General features: G+C 40.9%; 3 protein-coding genes and 1 non-coding gene across 6 annotated transcripts; 1 reads left to right on the forward strand and 3 right to left on the reverse strand.

The window, feature by feature from the left end:
• Positions 1–4285: 4285 nt before the first annotated feature.
• LOC108065462 (uncharacterized) lies at positions 4286–6424 on the reverse strand. Of its 3 annotated transcripts, XR_011419736.1 has the most exons (4): positions 6332–6424; positions 6055–6276; positions 5460–5684; positions 4286–5017 (listed from the first exon to the last, which is right to left on the reverse strand). XR_011419736.1 is itself a non-coding variant. In XM_070218962.1 (3 exons), the coding sequence occupies exons 2-3, from the start codon at positions 6267–6269 to the stop codon at positions 5965–5967; spliced, it is 225 nt and encodes a 74-aa protein (XP_070075063.1). In that variant the 5' UTR covers positions 6270–6276; positions 6332–6424; the 3' UTR covers positions 5877–5964. The 3 variants fall into 3 exon arrangements, 2 of the variants coding, with proteins under 2 accessions (XP_070075063.1, XP_070075062.1); XM_070218962.1 differs by lacking the exons at positions 4286–5017; positions 5460–5684 and adding an exon at positions 5877–5974; XM_070218961.1 differs by lacking the exons at positions 4286–5017; positions 5460–5684 and having other exon boundaries at positions 5990–6276.
• A 3036-nt stretch (positions 6425–9460) lies between these two features.
• On the reverse strand, positions 9461–9533 carry TRNAR-UCG (transfer RNA arginine (anticodon UCG)). Its single transcript has one exon. It is a non-coding gene; the product is annotated as a tRNA-Arg (tRNA).
• A 1110-nt stretch (positions 9534–10643) lies between these two features.
• On the forward strand, positions 10644–11811 carry LOC108065543 (uncharacterized). The gene has a single exon (XM_017153551.3). It carries the CDS (start codon positions 10847–10849, stop codon positions 11786–11788), a length of 942 nt encoding a protein of 313 aa, XP_017009040.2. The 5' UTR covers positions 10644–10846; the 3' UTR covers positions 11789–11811.
• A 1125-nt stretch (positions 11812–12936) lies between these two features.
• GAA1 (glycosylphosphatidylinositol anchor attachment 1) lies at positions 12937–15872 on the reverse strand. The gene is made up of 3 exons (XM_017153843.3): positions 15580–15872; positions 13845–15517; positions 12937–13298 (listed from the first exon to the last, which is right to left on the reverse strand). The coding sequence occupies exons 1-3, from the start codon at positions 15755–15757 to the stop codon at positions 13134–13136; spliced, it is 2016 nt and encodes a 671-aa protein (XP_017009332.2). The 5' UTR covers positions 15758–15872; the 3' UTR covers positions 12937–13133.
• Between the last annotated feature and the right edge of the window lie 6 nt (positions 15873–15878).

A 15878-nucleotide genomic window follows, 5' to 3' on the forward strand; every position in this document is an offset into this window, starting at 1 on the left:
TTATAAGGCAATTTCAATAGACTTTATAGAAATCAAGACACGAGGTGGTGGATATTTTCGAGGGTGGAGTGAATTTAGGCAACTTTTGGGCACTTTGGCAACCGCCGGGAATACTTTTGTCTCAGCTTCCCGAATTGTCTGCATCAACTGGGGCACCTCAAATTACCCCATTACCTGAAAAACAGCCAACCCTCAAGCCTCAAACCACCTTTCTAATTTCACACCCCCTCCCTACTTTCCCTTGCAAAATTTTCATCCGCTTTTTCAATTTTCTCTCACGACTCAAAAACAATATGGCAAAAGTTATGCGCCTCGAAATTTCTAACACGATGTACCAGAGAACACCGAACTTTTGGCCCTCCGCCCCCTCAAAAACCACCGCCCCTGGCTTACAATTTGTAGGGTTTCACCCCTCCCCTTACACACGAAATAAACGTGTTGAAATTTAACTAAAATTAATTTGCCAAAAATCAAGGCAAAAGTTTTGCACCATTTTTGCTCTCTGATTTACTTGACTCCACCATTCGGGATACGGTTGCTCTCCCCTTTTGTCGAAATCCGGACAGGGTCATAAATTTCACCGGGACTTTGGCCAACAGCCGACCAAACGACCAAGAGCCCTTTTGTCAATTCCAAAGTAATTCGAAGGCAAACAAGACATCCTGAGTGTGGATGTCCTGTCCTGGGGAATAATGTACACTGGCTACAGGATACTGGTTACTGAATACAGGATACCTACTGAATACTGGATATTGGATACTGGGTGATGACCCCAAAATCAGATCGATTACACAGCTGGGAATTCGGCAGGGCAAAGCAAAGGTTTTTCCGACTTTGGAGGGTCGAATGGCCTTCAATAGTTGACCAAATTTCAATGTGATTTATATTATTAATTACCCGACGAAGGGAGTTTGCTCCATTTAAAGCCAAAAAAAGGCTAGAAAATTAATTCAATTTACTTATTTATTGCACTAAGTGATAGGGCTTATTTATTTATTTGTTTATTTATGAATTCATTTTTTTTAAATTATTTTTCATCTATTTATTTATTTATCTATTTATTTATTTATTTATTTATCTAATTATCTATTTATTTCGCTGATTAGAACATAATTTAATGCCATGAATTTCTAGCAATATTAATTGAATTTACTTATTTATTCGACTGAGTAATAGTGCATATTTATTTGTTTAAACATGCATTATTTTAAATGTTTGGCCTAGAACATAATTTCCTGGAATTTATTCAACTGTTTACCATATTCGCAATTGATTCCAGAGTGTTTTGCTGTGCACTCTTCTTCTTCGTCTATCTCAGGCCCGTCCAACCATAACTAATTCTTCGCCGTGCAGTTCGATCTCCATCCATCGGCATCGGCATCCTCATCCGTGTATCAGTATCGGCATCCTTTTTGCCGATTTCCCAGGGAAATGCAGATGGAAATGGGGTGTATAGTCTCAGTTGGCAATTAGTTTAGTGGCTGCCAGCCCGCAGAGAAAACACAAAATTAGTGGCAGACTATAACCAGCAGAAGCAGACGCCCCCCTTTTCGTGGGCATGGCCGTAGAACGTAGTGCTAACCGTACACCCGTATCCGGTATTCGTATCCGTCCGGATTGCGGTGCATTTTTGTGAGCCAGAGTGTGCGAAAAGTAATTTGCATATGTATTGCCATGGCATTTGCATTTATGCATGTCGACATCACCCGCTACAAAGTTCCCCCTAGCCCCTCCCCTGAAAAACCACCAACGCCCCTGTGTTTTTGCATTTGCACATTTGCGGTCATGTTTATGCGCGCCAGTTAATCGATTATGCACGGGCTGAGTGAGCAGCGCCGGAAATGTGCAAATGCTGCACTTCCGCTGTTGCCGTCGGCATTCCCCCAAAGCCCCTCTAAAACAGCAAAAAAAAAGAGTAAGGGAAAGGGTGAGGACCCCCGCCACCCACGCCCCTGTCGACGTCCTTGCTTGCACTTTTTCATTTGACATCCTTTGTGTCGCAGCGAGGTGTGAAAACGGAAATCATTATCGCGTTGCTGTCAAGGACCTTTTCAGCCCAGCTAACTATTATTCTATTACTCCTTTGATTGCCCTAACATCAAATATATACATATTTAAAATGTTTTACATTATAATCTTAATTTTGTTTTAGTTTTTAGTCCTTTTTTTGCAAACAACTTTTTTTTCTACAAAAATATAATTATAATTTTAATGAAATAATGTTAATTAAAATTGTTAATAGTTTGGCTTTATATTTGCCTTTTTAATGGAAGGAATATTAAGATTATTATATGCCTATTAAAAGAAGTAGACCTTAGGTGTAAAATATTAATAAACAATCTTATTTTTTGAATTTTTAGTTTAAGTAGTTTGAGAATATAAAAAAAATATGTTTAATAAGAATTTATATTTTGAAAAAAATTCTATCTCTAATTTTAATAACTTCATTATAATTTTAAAAGGGAATAATATTTTCGGCATGGTACTCCGATTTCAACCCTTACATTTATTTTTGCGGTTGTTTGCTCAAACATTTATCGCCCGGGGCCAGTGTGTCCATATCACGCATTTTGATAAATAAATATAGCAAATTTGTGCATTTATCCAATGCGGGCTTACTCATCCCACACTGTAAATAGACAAAATCCAGCATTAAATTATTCAAATTTGATTTTAGTATTGATTGCATTTTTTTGCAAGGCATACTTAATTACAAAGTTGCAACTTTGACAGGGAATAATCAAAGTAAAATGTCACTAAATCAATTATTAACGAGCAAAAAATCTTAAAAAAAATTCTAAATAAATAGAAATTAAATGGAGAGAAGTTTAAGCTTTATGGGACTAGAAAAAGTGAGTCGGAATCAATATGCGATTGCTTTATGGCCCAAAAACCATCGATCTCGACCCCGTCGTTCGATTTATTTTCCCATCCCATTTGGCGATGCTAATCGATGTGCATTTGTGGCTTACATCACTAATCCGCCCATTTCGATTCGATTTCGGCAGCCGGGGGAGTGGCATAATCACTGGCCATTTATCAAGCATGCACTCTCGATGTGTGGACCAAGGAGCGCAAGAAACAAAAACGAGGGCTGAAGGATACAAAGATACAGATACAGGACGATGCCGGCCAAGAGGATGTGGCCAAAAGGAAGCGGCAGCTGCAAGGAGTCACAAGTGAAAGGAAGAAAGGATGGCACGTCTGAGAAATGGCCTGTTTGGATCTGGGCAACAAAGTTAATTGAGCAAGCCGGCTGGCTGGCGAGGGAGCAGTCCGCAGTTGAAATCCAATTTGTCTGCAAATACACAAATGATGGTCCTGGTTTGGTCCACCCAACTCCTTTGGCCCGGAGTGGCCACAACCGGAACATCCGGCGGAGAAGCAGTAGCAGCAGCAGCAGCAGCAGGAGCAGCAGCATTCCAGGCAGCATCATTCATCTGCCAGGACCAAAAAAAAAAAAAACAAAAAGGATGCATACCGTGAAAGAAGCACCAACGGCTGACAAAGATTCACAAGAAGCCTAGGCAACTCTACCACCTCCCCTCCTGGGGGCGGTAGGCGCGTGGGAGGGGGGCAAGGGGGCGTGGCCATCTGGCCGGCACTATCACCAACCAAAAAACAGCCAACGGACACGGATCCCAGCGGGCGGCCAATTTCCCTCTCAACCAGGACATCTTCTCTTTGCTTTGTGAATATTTCAAGAATTGCAGCAGCAAAGGCGGCGCACTCAGAGAAATAAGGTGCCATTTTTAAGGAACTTTTTTATTTTAAATTTTTTTTACACCCAATAAAATTTATTAATTTTATAATAATTTTACTATTAGTTGAACCCAATGAAACCCAACTCAAAAACGTTTTACTGTTTTAAATAGTACTATACATTTTTTTTAGTTTTATAATTAATTGGTCAATATAATAGTTATCCTTAGAACTTCATTTATTTTAAAGTAATTATACTGTTAAAAAATAAGCCAATCATAAACTAAAAACATTTCACTGTCTTTAATAGTAGTATACATAGGTACATTTTTTAGTTTTAGCAATAGTTTTTTGTAACAATTTTTTGTTTGTGTATTTAATCTACTTTTTTTCTAAAATTTTTTTCGGCTTTATTTTTTTTAATTGACTATTATTTTGTTTTCAGAAACCATATAAAGTTTCTTTGACCAATATATTTTATTTATTAGAAAATATACAACAATTTATTTTTTAGAGAAGGTTCTAGCTTTTCCTGATATATTTCTATAGAGATTTTATAATTATATTGAAATCAGTGGCTTTTTTCGCGCAGTGCAGCAACAGCAGGCGATGGAGCCTCAGTTCAGAATCCAAAGTTTGGTGTCCTGTGCCTTGGCAGCAGCAGTAGTAAAATCAACAAATTTTTCAGGCTAACAAGAAGGCCCAGTTGCATTTTCTTTTCGGGGGCCCAGAACTCGGAGCTCAAAAGGAAAATAATACCCTTCCCACCGTCGTCTAAGTGGGCGCATAATGCGAGGATGAAACAGTGAGTGTAAGAGAGTGTAAGGGTATACAAATAATGGATGGCTCCGAGTCCGGGCTAGTCCGATATGCATCTGACAGCATTATGGGTAAATTTGTTTGCCTTGTAAGCATATCCTTGGCGCACATCCGGCTGGGGCTATGTCTACCATCTGCCTAACAAGCCAACAACAGTTTAGTTTGCCCCATTTCCGTCTCCTTCGTTTATGTCTGGCATCTGTTTGTGGTTCCCAGTCCCGGAGTCCAGCAGTCCTGGCGTCCTGGTGTCCTCCTCCTCGTCCTGGGCAACATGATCTGCTTCCAACTTAATCTGCATATGCGACCAAACATCTGGACGACGGACTCTGCCAACATAAATTGCCGTAGAACGTAGAACGAGTCCGAAATCAAGACAGCCTCCGGTTTCATCTCGTTCCCAAAATCAATTCACATGGAAGCACAAGGCAGACGTTCTCATTCATTCAAAGATATCGCAGCAACTGGCTTTTGGTTCACCGCAAAGCAAAATATTCAACTGGAAAAGGTTTAATGTGAAAAAATCCAACATAATAGTTTCTTAAGTATAATATTCTAGCTTAAGGCCTAGAAGCTATAGCTAAAAAATTGGTTGGTGGCCATTTGTAATTGTTTTAAAACCAGAATATAAAAATAAATAATTAAACAAATAAATATAAAATTAACATTCCTGATCCCTCCAACATATCTGCACAATATTTACAATATAGATAGATATCTATCTTCACAACTTGAATTATCAAAAATTCCATTATAATAGTTTCCTTAAATATAATATTAACATTTCTAATTCCCCTTATCTTAACTTATCTACACAACATTTACAATATATGTATATAGATATATTCGACAACCTGAACCCGTGTTGCGTTATCAATTATCAATCAATTTCCCCAACTCCTTTTTATGTCCCTTCAACACATGCTTGCTGTCACACTTACCCATTTTGGCGTAAATCGAAAACGTTTCCCACTCGGATCGTAAAATCCGGCCATAACCCGGCCAGCATATCAAGTGCGTTTCCGTCCGTTTCCTTTTGCTGATGACTCATCAATAAAGCAAATAAAACAAGCGAAGGAGTGTTACATCTCAGGTCAAAGGTAATCCCTTGTAAGTGCGGGAATATTCGCTGAATCAGCTGGCCCTTTCAGTCAGGGTTTTATTTTCTAGAAAAATACGAGTTTCTTATAACTGTTATGGAACAATTTTCGAAATATTCTCTACGACAACATATTTTTCTAAGTATTTACAGATTTCCCTTTCTTTATCTCATAACTATTAGAACCATCTATTTGAACTTTTATATAACACAAATGTTAAAAAAAAATTCCAACTTGTATATTCGTATTTTTTTTTTTTTTTTACAAATAAAATCTTTTAAAAATGGATTTGATTTTGTATTACTTGTATTTAGTAAGAATATTTCTCAGTGATTAAGGTTCCATTTTAGTCTTTTCTTTGTACAAAATATTTTTAGAGTTATAGAAATAATTATTTAATTATTATTATTTAATATTATAATTATTTGTGCCATACATGGGTGTATTTGAATCGGCTGGAGGAAATCCATTGATGAACTCGCAACGTGGATGCTTTCCCAGTCGAAAGATCATGCACAGTCTTCCCGTTCCTCGATGATTTTTTCTGGCCATTTCCATGGAATTTTCCGGAAAATCACTCATTTCCCATCCACCTGTGGCCGCCTTTTCCGCTGGCAGGATTTTCCTAATGCTCTCCAGATCGCCTAACATTTTCGAACTGGGGGATTAAAGTTTTGAATCTTTCATTATTAAATGTAACTAACATTTTTTACCTGCAATTCAATACGAATAGGGGTTTCAAAATTTGCCTTCTCCGACATATTTAGACAATAAAGTCGCAGTGATGTTGTGCGATTGGGATTTGGGGCACAACCCGAGTCGCCTACTCCGAGGTCCGCCCATCAATCCATCCATCCATCCATCCATCCATCCAGCCAAGAGGATGACATTGTGCAGATGCCTCATAGCGCCGTGTATGCTTGTCCCCAAACTTTGTCACAGTTAACTGACAATAAATGTCACACAAAACGCCATAAGCACTCACACACATGACATGCAATGTATATATATGTATGTAAGTATGCTATATGGAAAGATATACATACACTGATAGGAGACGACAAGGACATAAAAGGCAAAAGTTCTGTTCGCCAGCGACAGCAGCGTATAAAAGTTTTCCTTTTCCCGGCTTTTCCTACCTTTTTGGCCAGGCCAACATGCTCGACTTTTTTGTTGCTTGTCTTTTTCTTTTGATACTCTTACAAAGGGTATATAAATATAAAGTACATATGTAGGGAAAAAAAGGAAAACATTCTTTAATAACTAAATAATATTTTAAATATTTTGTAGCTTTAGTCTGAAATACTTTAAACATATATTTTTGTAGGGTATTTAAGTAGCCGTTTTTTGTCTTTAGTTATTTTTCCTTGTTCTCATTTTATTTTATTTTAATCTTTTCTTTTTTTTTGTACGTACTTAAGCCTTGTGACGGAGGCACGTCATAACTTGGCCGTAAAACAGCTGACAACTCGAAGGAAAAAAGAGGGATTGTTATGGCACCTCTCCTCAACATCTACCCCTCTCTTTCAGGACCCCCTCTTCCGTCTTCCCTCTCTTTCTGCCCCTGATGTTACCTCTCCTTCTCTCCACCAGCTAGTTGTTTTAGTGGCTTAATGTGCTAAACAACTGCTCAACGAGGGACAAAGGGAAAGGAATTGAATTCCGGCTGAATTTAAGGACTAAGAAAAGACACTCACCCGGGCTGTATATCTCCCTCTCTTTCACCTCATGTCTTCCCCTCTCTATCTTGTTGATAACGTGTGCGTGTGTGTGTGTGTGTGGGAGCACGTCGAGAGTTGCCCGCAATAAAAAAACATCATACGGGTAGCTGTTGCTTTGTACTATCTCTTTGCCTCCCAATGCAACCAGCACAAACACATCCATAGATTGGTACAGTCAAACCCCATTTAAGGTAACTATCATACATCAGATGTGCAAAATCAATTCATTTTACTTATTTTACCTTCAAAATCTTTGAATTCGCGAATTCTTCAGCATATTAAGATGACTTAACGAACAAGTTAGAAAATTTAAAAGACACAACTATTTAATATTCAAATTGAACTTTATTTAAATTTAAACTATTTTTTGGACATCTGATCCAAAATTAATTTATGAAGTTTTCTTAGTAATCCGAACTCCACGAATTCTTCAGTGTCACTTCAAAGTCACTGTACAATATAAAAACCATTTAAAAATTTTTCAAGACAAAACTACTTAATATTAAAAATGAAATTCACATTTAAAGATTGTTACAGTCACAACCGAATTAAATTATAAAAAATGTACTATTATTTGGATGGCTGAACTTTTTTATTCTGTTACCGATATCTTATAACTTGCGAATTCTTCAGTCTCTTTAATAAAAAGTAATACAATTAAAATTAAAAATTAATTTAATAATATAATGGTTAATACTAAAATGAAACTTCAAATTTTATAATCTTACCTTTTTTCCCCAGCTAATAAGTGGGCAAGTCCATCGTATTGGGTGTTAACTGTATATCCCATCTGTAGTATCTGGCCTTTCCCGCTCAATTTGGTAAATTCCCTCATGCACTCCACTCATTTCTAGTTTGCCTACTCCGGCCTCGTTTGTCATTCATCCAACGGCCTCCGCCTTTCTTTGCTTTCTTTGCTTTCTCCGCCTTTCCCCTGCCCCTGCCCCCTTTTCCCCCACCCGATTTCTTTGTGGATGGGGCTTTGTTTTCCCATTTCGGAGGGGCCCATCCTAGGCTCTGATTGTTTGTAAATAAAATCGCAAGTTTTATTGTCGCTGGGCAAACTTTGATTAAGAGCAGCGTCAAAGTATTGAAAAAGTCTAAGTGGAAGCAGGCCGAAATTAAATTTCAAGACAGCCGATGAGGACTACTAAAAAAATCCCCAACTAGTTGAAAAACTTTCGAACGCCACGAAAATCTGCACACACAGAAGAAACATATCAATGGGCAGAAAAAAAATAGCAAATAACAAAAAAAACAAATGCCAAATTCAACAAACTTTACAAATTGAGAGAAATTGGCAGTTTTGACGGAATTTTTATTCGCATGCAATATTATTTCGTTATTTGTTCACTTCTCCCGCACTCGTGTCCTTCGCTTTTGCCAGCATCTGCACTGGGAAAAAATTCGGCATTTTTGAATCCAACTAAAAAAAAATTCACCATTTGTTGTTCAACTTTTTTTTTACAATTTTCTCGAATTTTTCAAGACCCTGAAACAGTTTTATTATTAAATAACATATTATTTTATATATTAGTAATTTAATACAAAAAAATTTTTTTCTCACCCGAGTGTAAAATCTTTTGGGTGTTTGTTTTGTTCCCGGCTTTCTATGCGTTTGTTTTCCATTTCACCTGCGCAATTTTTTGTTCTCATCGTTGGCATTTCCAAAAATGGAGTGCAACGTGACTCCCCGTTGGGGGATATACAATATGTAGATATAGGGGTATTTGGGGGGTATGTGACTGTATTCCCCCACCCGCTTTGCATTGTTTCGACAGGGCGGACAAAACACACAAATAACTGTCAAAGTTTCAATTCTTTTCGAAAGTAAAGCACGGCTGCAAAAAAAATAGAAGAGAAGAACCGAATCCAAAGCAAACAAAGCCAGAACAATGGTCGAACAAATTGAAAGCTCTCGATTGGTATTCCTCTATTCCGCACTTGTTTCCCCACTTTTCACTTTTCATTAAAACAGAAGCAAATCGGAGTAAAAAAAAACCTAAACTTTAGTCGCCATATAACTGGAACAATTCGACAAGTTCTTTAAGGAAGCGTAAATCTATTGTTCGGCACTTTGGTTAATCAGAGAAACAGGCACTCGAAAAAAAAAGTACGGCTTGACCATGACGGGATTCGAACCCGCAACCTCCGGATTCGAAGTCCGACGCCATATCCGTTAGGCTACACGGCCACTTGAACATATTTATAATATATGTATGCACTTTTATCGGAGTGCCGATCAGCCTGTCATCATATTTATCTTTAACCCCTTCGCAGCCAGGAAAGTTCTGTTCACTGACACGTTAATATATATATTCCCCATAAATCCCCCTTTCTCATTATTCCCATCCCTTTCGCCGTCTCGGGAAAGTGCAACACCTCTCGCTCTTCGAACAATTTTAATTATTTCCACACGCAGCAACGGGAAATCCAGGGGTGTGGTAAGGGGGGTTAGGGGGTGGTGGGGCTATCCCGACCGCAGAGAGTGTGTTGGCTTTAACGGGGAATTAAGTCGGGCAACAGGAAGTCAGCAAGCACAATAATTAAGATGAGCGCTCGAGGGGCAATTATGTGACATCAACTTGCCAATTTTAACCCCTCGCCATCGACCTCCCTGCATCTTTTATCCTGCAGTCTCGCAGCTTGTGAGCGCCAAAGGATAATGCGAAAGGGTTTAGCCACAGTGGGCTTCAATAGAGACCTATTATAGGAAAAATTTATAATCCTGAAAAAAAAACTATATTTCTAAATTAATTACCTATTAACCAGAGAATAAATAAAATATTTAAATTAAATTAAATTATACAGTAAAATATTAATTTATAATTTAACATAATTTTAAAACTATTATGAAACTGATTTAAGATAATATACTTACATCCATTATCATATCCTTTTCAATATATTTTACAGATATATTTAATATATTTTTAAAACTGTATTTAAAAATACGTTTAAAATTAGACAACAGAAAAGAAATCCTAACTACAAACAAAAAAAAACATGTTCCCGTAAAAACAATATGGCCATGTAAATTTTAGGTCATGCAAAACCCATATCGTTTTTACATGAAATACTCCTTTCGACCAGGTCAAATTTACCTGGCCTCATATCAAATTAAAATTGATCTTAAATAATGTAAAATCGATCTACGTTTCATATCGATTTTTTTTTTGGGTGTAGGAATTGAGTCCGAAGAGCTTAATAGCGAATTTGCTCTGAATAATTAATACACTTCATACTTAGACCCAAAACATGATATGTTTAAGTAGATTAAGCAGGCCCTTCCCCACCTGGCAGCACTTGATCCCAACTCCAGGAACTGGAACACACACGAAACGTTAGCCCAACAATTCGGTCACTGCACTCCTAAATCTAAAATCAAATACCACACAGATCTGACCTAACCAACACAGAACCGCGGAGTTATATATCTTGTATATAGGGTTATAACCCATACTACATATTTCTAAAACCAAAATTTTCCACGGAACTCGGGCAAAGATGAGCTCCGAACCGAATGATGGGGTGCAAGTTGAGGAGGAGGCAGTGAAAGGCGCGAATGCCAATAGGTTGGCTTTGGATCAGGCTCTAAACAATGTGGTTTATCTGGCGCGCCGTCTGAATTTCACCAGCATGGAGGGCTATGGATCCTTGGAAAAATCCCTGGAGATGGCGGTACCAAAATGTCTCAAGAATTCGCTGATTGATGAAACTCCCTCGTCGTCGTCGAAGACTGCTTGTGGAAAAGTTGCTTCGAAACGTAAGCAGAATGCAAACACCGTTAGATCCTCGGGTTCCAAGGGTACGAAACAACCCGTAAAGACGACTCCTCGTGGCGTCCAGTGTCTGACGGCCCATCTGCCGGTGCCACCGCCACCACCGCCGCCCTCGCCACGATGCCCACAGGCCCGGGAACTTTGTTTGGCCCTGGAGAAGTCCGACGATCTGATGATCCAGTTCGGCAAGACGGACGAAATGTTGGATCAACTGCTGTACGATGCCAGGGCCATCGAACGCCAGGTGGCCATCCAGTGTCAGATGCAAAGGGACGCCGAGCTGATCCGCAGCCTGGAGGTGGAGTACAGTGGGCGCTCGATGAGATACCTCATAGAGGCCATTCAGGCGGATTCCGAGAGCCAACATGTCCAGGAGCTACGCCAGCGATGTCTTCGCACCCTGAAACGCTACGAGGAGCGGCAGATGGAGATGGATTTGGAAGAGGGGGTTCAAGATCAGGATCAGGATCAGAAACAATATGAAGACGAGGGCAACGGCAAGGGCACTCAAACCGATCTTTATGAATATCAAAATGAGATGGTATCGAATATGGTGGAGCTAGACCGTCCCATGGATATGCAGGCATCCGGAGCAGGCGATGGTCCCCAGGGTCAGAAGATAACCCAGAAGAAGGTCCTTGATGAAGCCAACCTCCCAATTGACTAGCTTTTAAATAAAGATATGAATGCAATTTATATACCCCTTGGTTTATTTTGGTTGCGTAGAAATTTAAATCTTAATTAGATTATAAAAAAATAATAATTTTTAACTGGTTTCTTGGACTGGATTTACAATTAATGGGCTCTTAAATAATAATAGAATTTTACTTTATTTTAACTCTTACTTTTTGCTTAAGAATGGTAATCATTTTAACATCCTAAAGAATTCGAAGAAGTATAAATGCCATTTTGTTGTCCTTGTTAATACTTATCGAAATGTAGAAGAAATTTTTCAAATCGGGCCATTCATTAAAAAGTTATGAGCCAAGCATATAATGAAATTCAAGCAGTGCAAGCAGTCGCTTTGCTGCATGCATGTCTCCATCTCTCTCGCACTTGCTTTGGCTGAGTAACGGGTATCTGATAGTCGAGGTAATTGACTTAAACGTCCTCTCTTGCTTTTTATGATGAATGGTTGATGTAGGATATAAAGTGGATTTCCCCTAAAACAAGTAAATAATAAATGGTACTAAAATCTGTTTAATCTGTATTTATTATTTAGTAACTATATTGACTAATGCCTCCTCGTATGCAACTACCACTGTGCCAGGACAACTTTGTGTCTGCCTTTGAATCTGTGTGTGAGCAAAGTTTTCTTGTTAAGTTGCAGATTGAATGGCGCCGGTAAACACGGTGCGGCAAGTGCAGGACTCCCAGCCACCCAGTCACCGGTTTGCAGCTCCGAGGACACCATGCATCCATGCCCCTGATTGAGCCAAATCCTGGCTCATAACTAATTGCCAGCGCCGACGACGAAGAAGACGAAGCTAGCAGCGGTGCAAAGTTTAAATTAAGTTGCGTGTCATAGTCGAAAAGTTTTCCACTTATTCAAAGAGGCACGTGCTCCACTGAGCACCACTCCACGGAAAAACTCCTGTCCTCCACTGGCCAACAGCAAAAACAACAAAAACCGGGAACCTGGGAGGATTGACAAAGGAAATAATAACTCCTGGGCGGGCAAATATGCATTACTGTTTTACGTGCAAACAAAGTGGCAAACATTAAGTAGGATTTCCATAGAATTTCGGTAAAGTAAACCATTTAAAACAATCAAAAAATCTTAAAAGTATATAAGCTTACAATACAAATGACATATCCAACTAATAAATAGGCTTCATTTATTCATAGACATTTAATCAAATGCATAACATTTAAATGGAATTTTCTCTGCATGTGCAACCGCCATCGCACACATTTTTGTTGGGTTTATCACACTTTATCTTAGGATAATTTCCAGTTGATATATGTAGACATTCAATCAAACATTGAGTAACATTTGAATGGAAATCTGCTCAATTCGTCTTCACCTTTGGCGGCTGTGGCGACGTGGACGGCGACTCATCGAAGTCGAGGTAATCGGCGTAGTCCCGCCGCTTGGACAGCGCCAAGGTCCAGCAGATGATCCACAGGGGCAGGAAGATGGTGCAGATGACAAAGTACAGCCAGTTGCCATAGATCTAAAAAAAGAAAGATAGTAAGGTTTATTTTAATGTAAATACAAACAAGAAAGGAAGCTAGCTTCGGCTTATATACCCTTGCAGATCATTCCTATTAACTTACAAATCGCAAAAATTTTAAATTTCGTATTTTTTTGGCATTATTTTTTCTATCCTTCCCTATGGCAGCTATATAAGATCCGATTTTTGTTAAATTTAATTCGAAATTCGGAAATATTAAGAAAAAATCATATCCTAGAGTAGAAGAGAATACAATAAAATCCAAAAAAGCTAAAATTTATTTCCTATTACTTTCCCATTAATTTTGCGATCGTTCTTATGGCAGCTAAATGATATAGTCGTCCGATTTTTTAAATATTTAATTCGAAATTCAGAAATATTTAAAAAATAATATCCCCAAGAGTAGAAGGTAATATTTCAAAAATCACCGAAGCTAGAATTTTTAGAAACGGACAGACAGACGGACGGACAGATGCAAACTTCTGACTGTAATCATTATACCCTCTGAAAGGGTATAAATATATAAACTATATCCTTTAAACTCACCACTGAATCGATGAGCCCATAGGCCGAGGCATCCATGGCCGCGGTGGCCGCCCTTAGCATGATCTTCTGCAGCGGCAGCTCCGGAAACTGATAGAAGGTCATGGCCAGCACGATCACATAGATCACCATCATGGGATTCATGGCCAGCGTGGCCAGGCGAATGGTGTTCCTCAGCGTGCTGCGCGAGTTCTCCTCCTTGGTCTCCAGCGCGACGACCAGCGGCACCGTAAGCACGGCTGCAAAGAAGCCCAGGGCAAAGTTAAGCAACCCGATGACGATCAGAGCGCAGCCATAGGTGAGCAGAAAGGCCACGTGCAGCAGCTCCAGGCCGCCGGGCGGCAGAACGACCACGAAGGGCAGAATGAAGCCGATGAGCGAGAGGAAACTAAGCACCGAGGTGGTCAGCGGTGCGGCGCCCATGGGAATCTCGAGGAAGTACTGCTGCAGGGGCAGCACGTTGCACAGGAAGCCAATCAGCAAAGTGGCGGTGAGGTAAATCAAAACGGAGCCATAGGGCAGCTCGAATTTATCGCCATCCGTATCCAGTTCCTCCTCCTCTCCCTGCTCCCTGACCAGGCCAGCTGCCCTTTCCAACTCAGCATTCGTCGCCGGCAGCGTGGACCATGTAAGATAGGCCTTGACAAAGGCACAGGCCACCAGAGCCACCAAGGCGGGCATATAATCGCCGATGGAGATGTACCGATCATTGTTTACGATGACATAAAAGAAGAAGCTCTGATGGAAGCGCTCCAGCAGGTTGTTCAGGCTCCTAGCAATTCCCTCAATGGCTTTTAGCAGGGGAACCGCTGCCGATCCCGGACTGCCCTTCAGCGTGGCATGGGTGGCCCTGCGATTGGCCGCTATGGTCAAAGCATCAATGCGATAGCGATGAAACAGACCATGATTGCCATTCGGCACGCCCGACGACTGGCTGGCCAGCATGGTCAGCATCTGGCGGAGATTGAGCTCGAAAACGGACTGCATGTGGCGACGCTTCTTGCGCGGCGCCTGCTTGTAGCCCGAGGCGATGCCCTCGCGGGCCATAATGCGCTGCACCAGATTAAACATATCCAAATTGGGCAGTTTGCCATTCAGACCCTCAATTCGCACATCCACATGGTCGATCTCCAGATCCTGAACCTCGATATTTAAAGCAGCCTGCAGGGAGCCAGCGCGAGCGGGCAAATTGCCGGGACGCAGATACGCCTTGCTCACATCCAGATCCCTATCGCCATCGTGATAGGCCTCCAGCCAGGCCTGCATGCCCAGCTGCTCCTGTTCGGTTACCAAAAACACCAGATCCTTGGCCCAGTAGTTCTTGCGCCGCGCGAAATCGGCAAAGGCCAGCAGGAGCGGCACGCTGGCCGAGATGTCCGAGTGCACAGAGCTGGCGGCGCGGTAGGGAGCGGCAAAAACAATGCCCTCCGTGGAGGCAATCCGAGGAGCCCTTAATATACCATAGATATTCTTGCCGTGATACTCCTTGCCGCCGCCAAAGGGATAGCGCAGCGTGTAGTTGTGCGTGTGCGTCTCCAGACCGAACTCGTTCATCTTGGCCGCGATCCAGGCGTGCGGCGTGGTGGACAAATGATCCTTGCGCTCGCGCTGCAGCTCCTCCAGCAGCTGGATGGCCAGGCGATTGGCGTCGATGCGGATCTCGGGATAAACGAGGCCTGTGGGGGATATGGGTTAGGAGTTAAGGGAGCTTCAGGGAGAGCTATCAAGGCAAACCCACCTGGGGAGAGGGCATTTTCCGAGAGATATGTTCCATGATTAAACTCCGGCAGCGCCAAGCAGAAGAACCAGACCACACCCGCCACATATAAAGCGTAGCACACCTTGCGGACATGGCGCGCCAGTCCGTCCACCAGCTTGCTCTGCGTGGATATCGACGGATCCGAGAGCAGGCCCATTTTGGATCCCGGCTAAGCTATATCCTGTATATATCCCGAATCACAACAACACAAATCGGGCAAGTCCGGCGAAATAAGGGTCTATCGATGCGGGCGTTATCGTTTGCGGCTATCGATTGTG

Source organism: Drosophila takahashii, chromosome X, assembly GCF_030179915.1.
Source record: "Drosophila takahashii strain IR98-3 E-12201 chromosome X, DtakHiC1v2, whole genome shotgun sequence".
Classification (NCBI taxonomy): domain Eukaryota; kingdom Metazoa; phylum Arthropoda; class Insecta; order Diptera; family Drosophilidae; genus Drosophila; species Drosophila takahashii.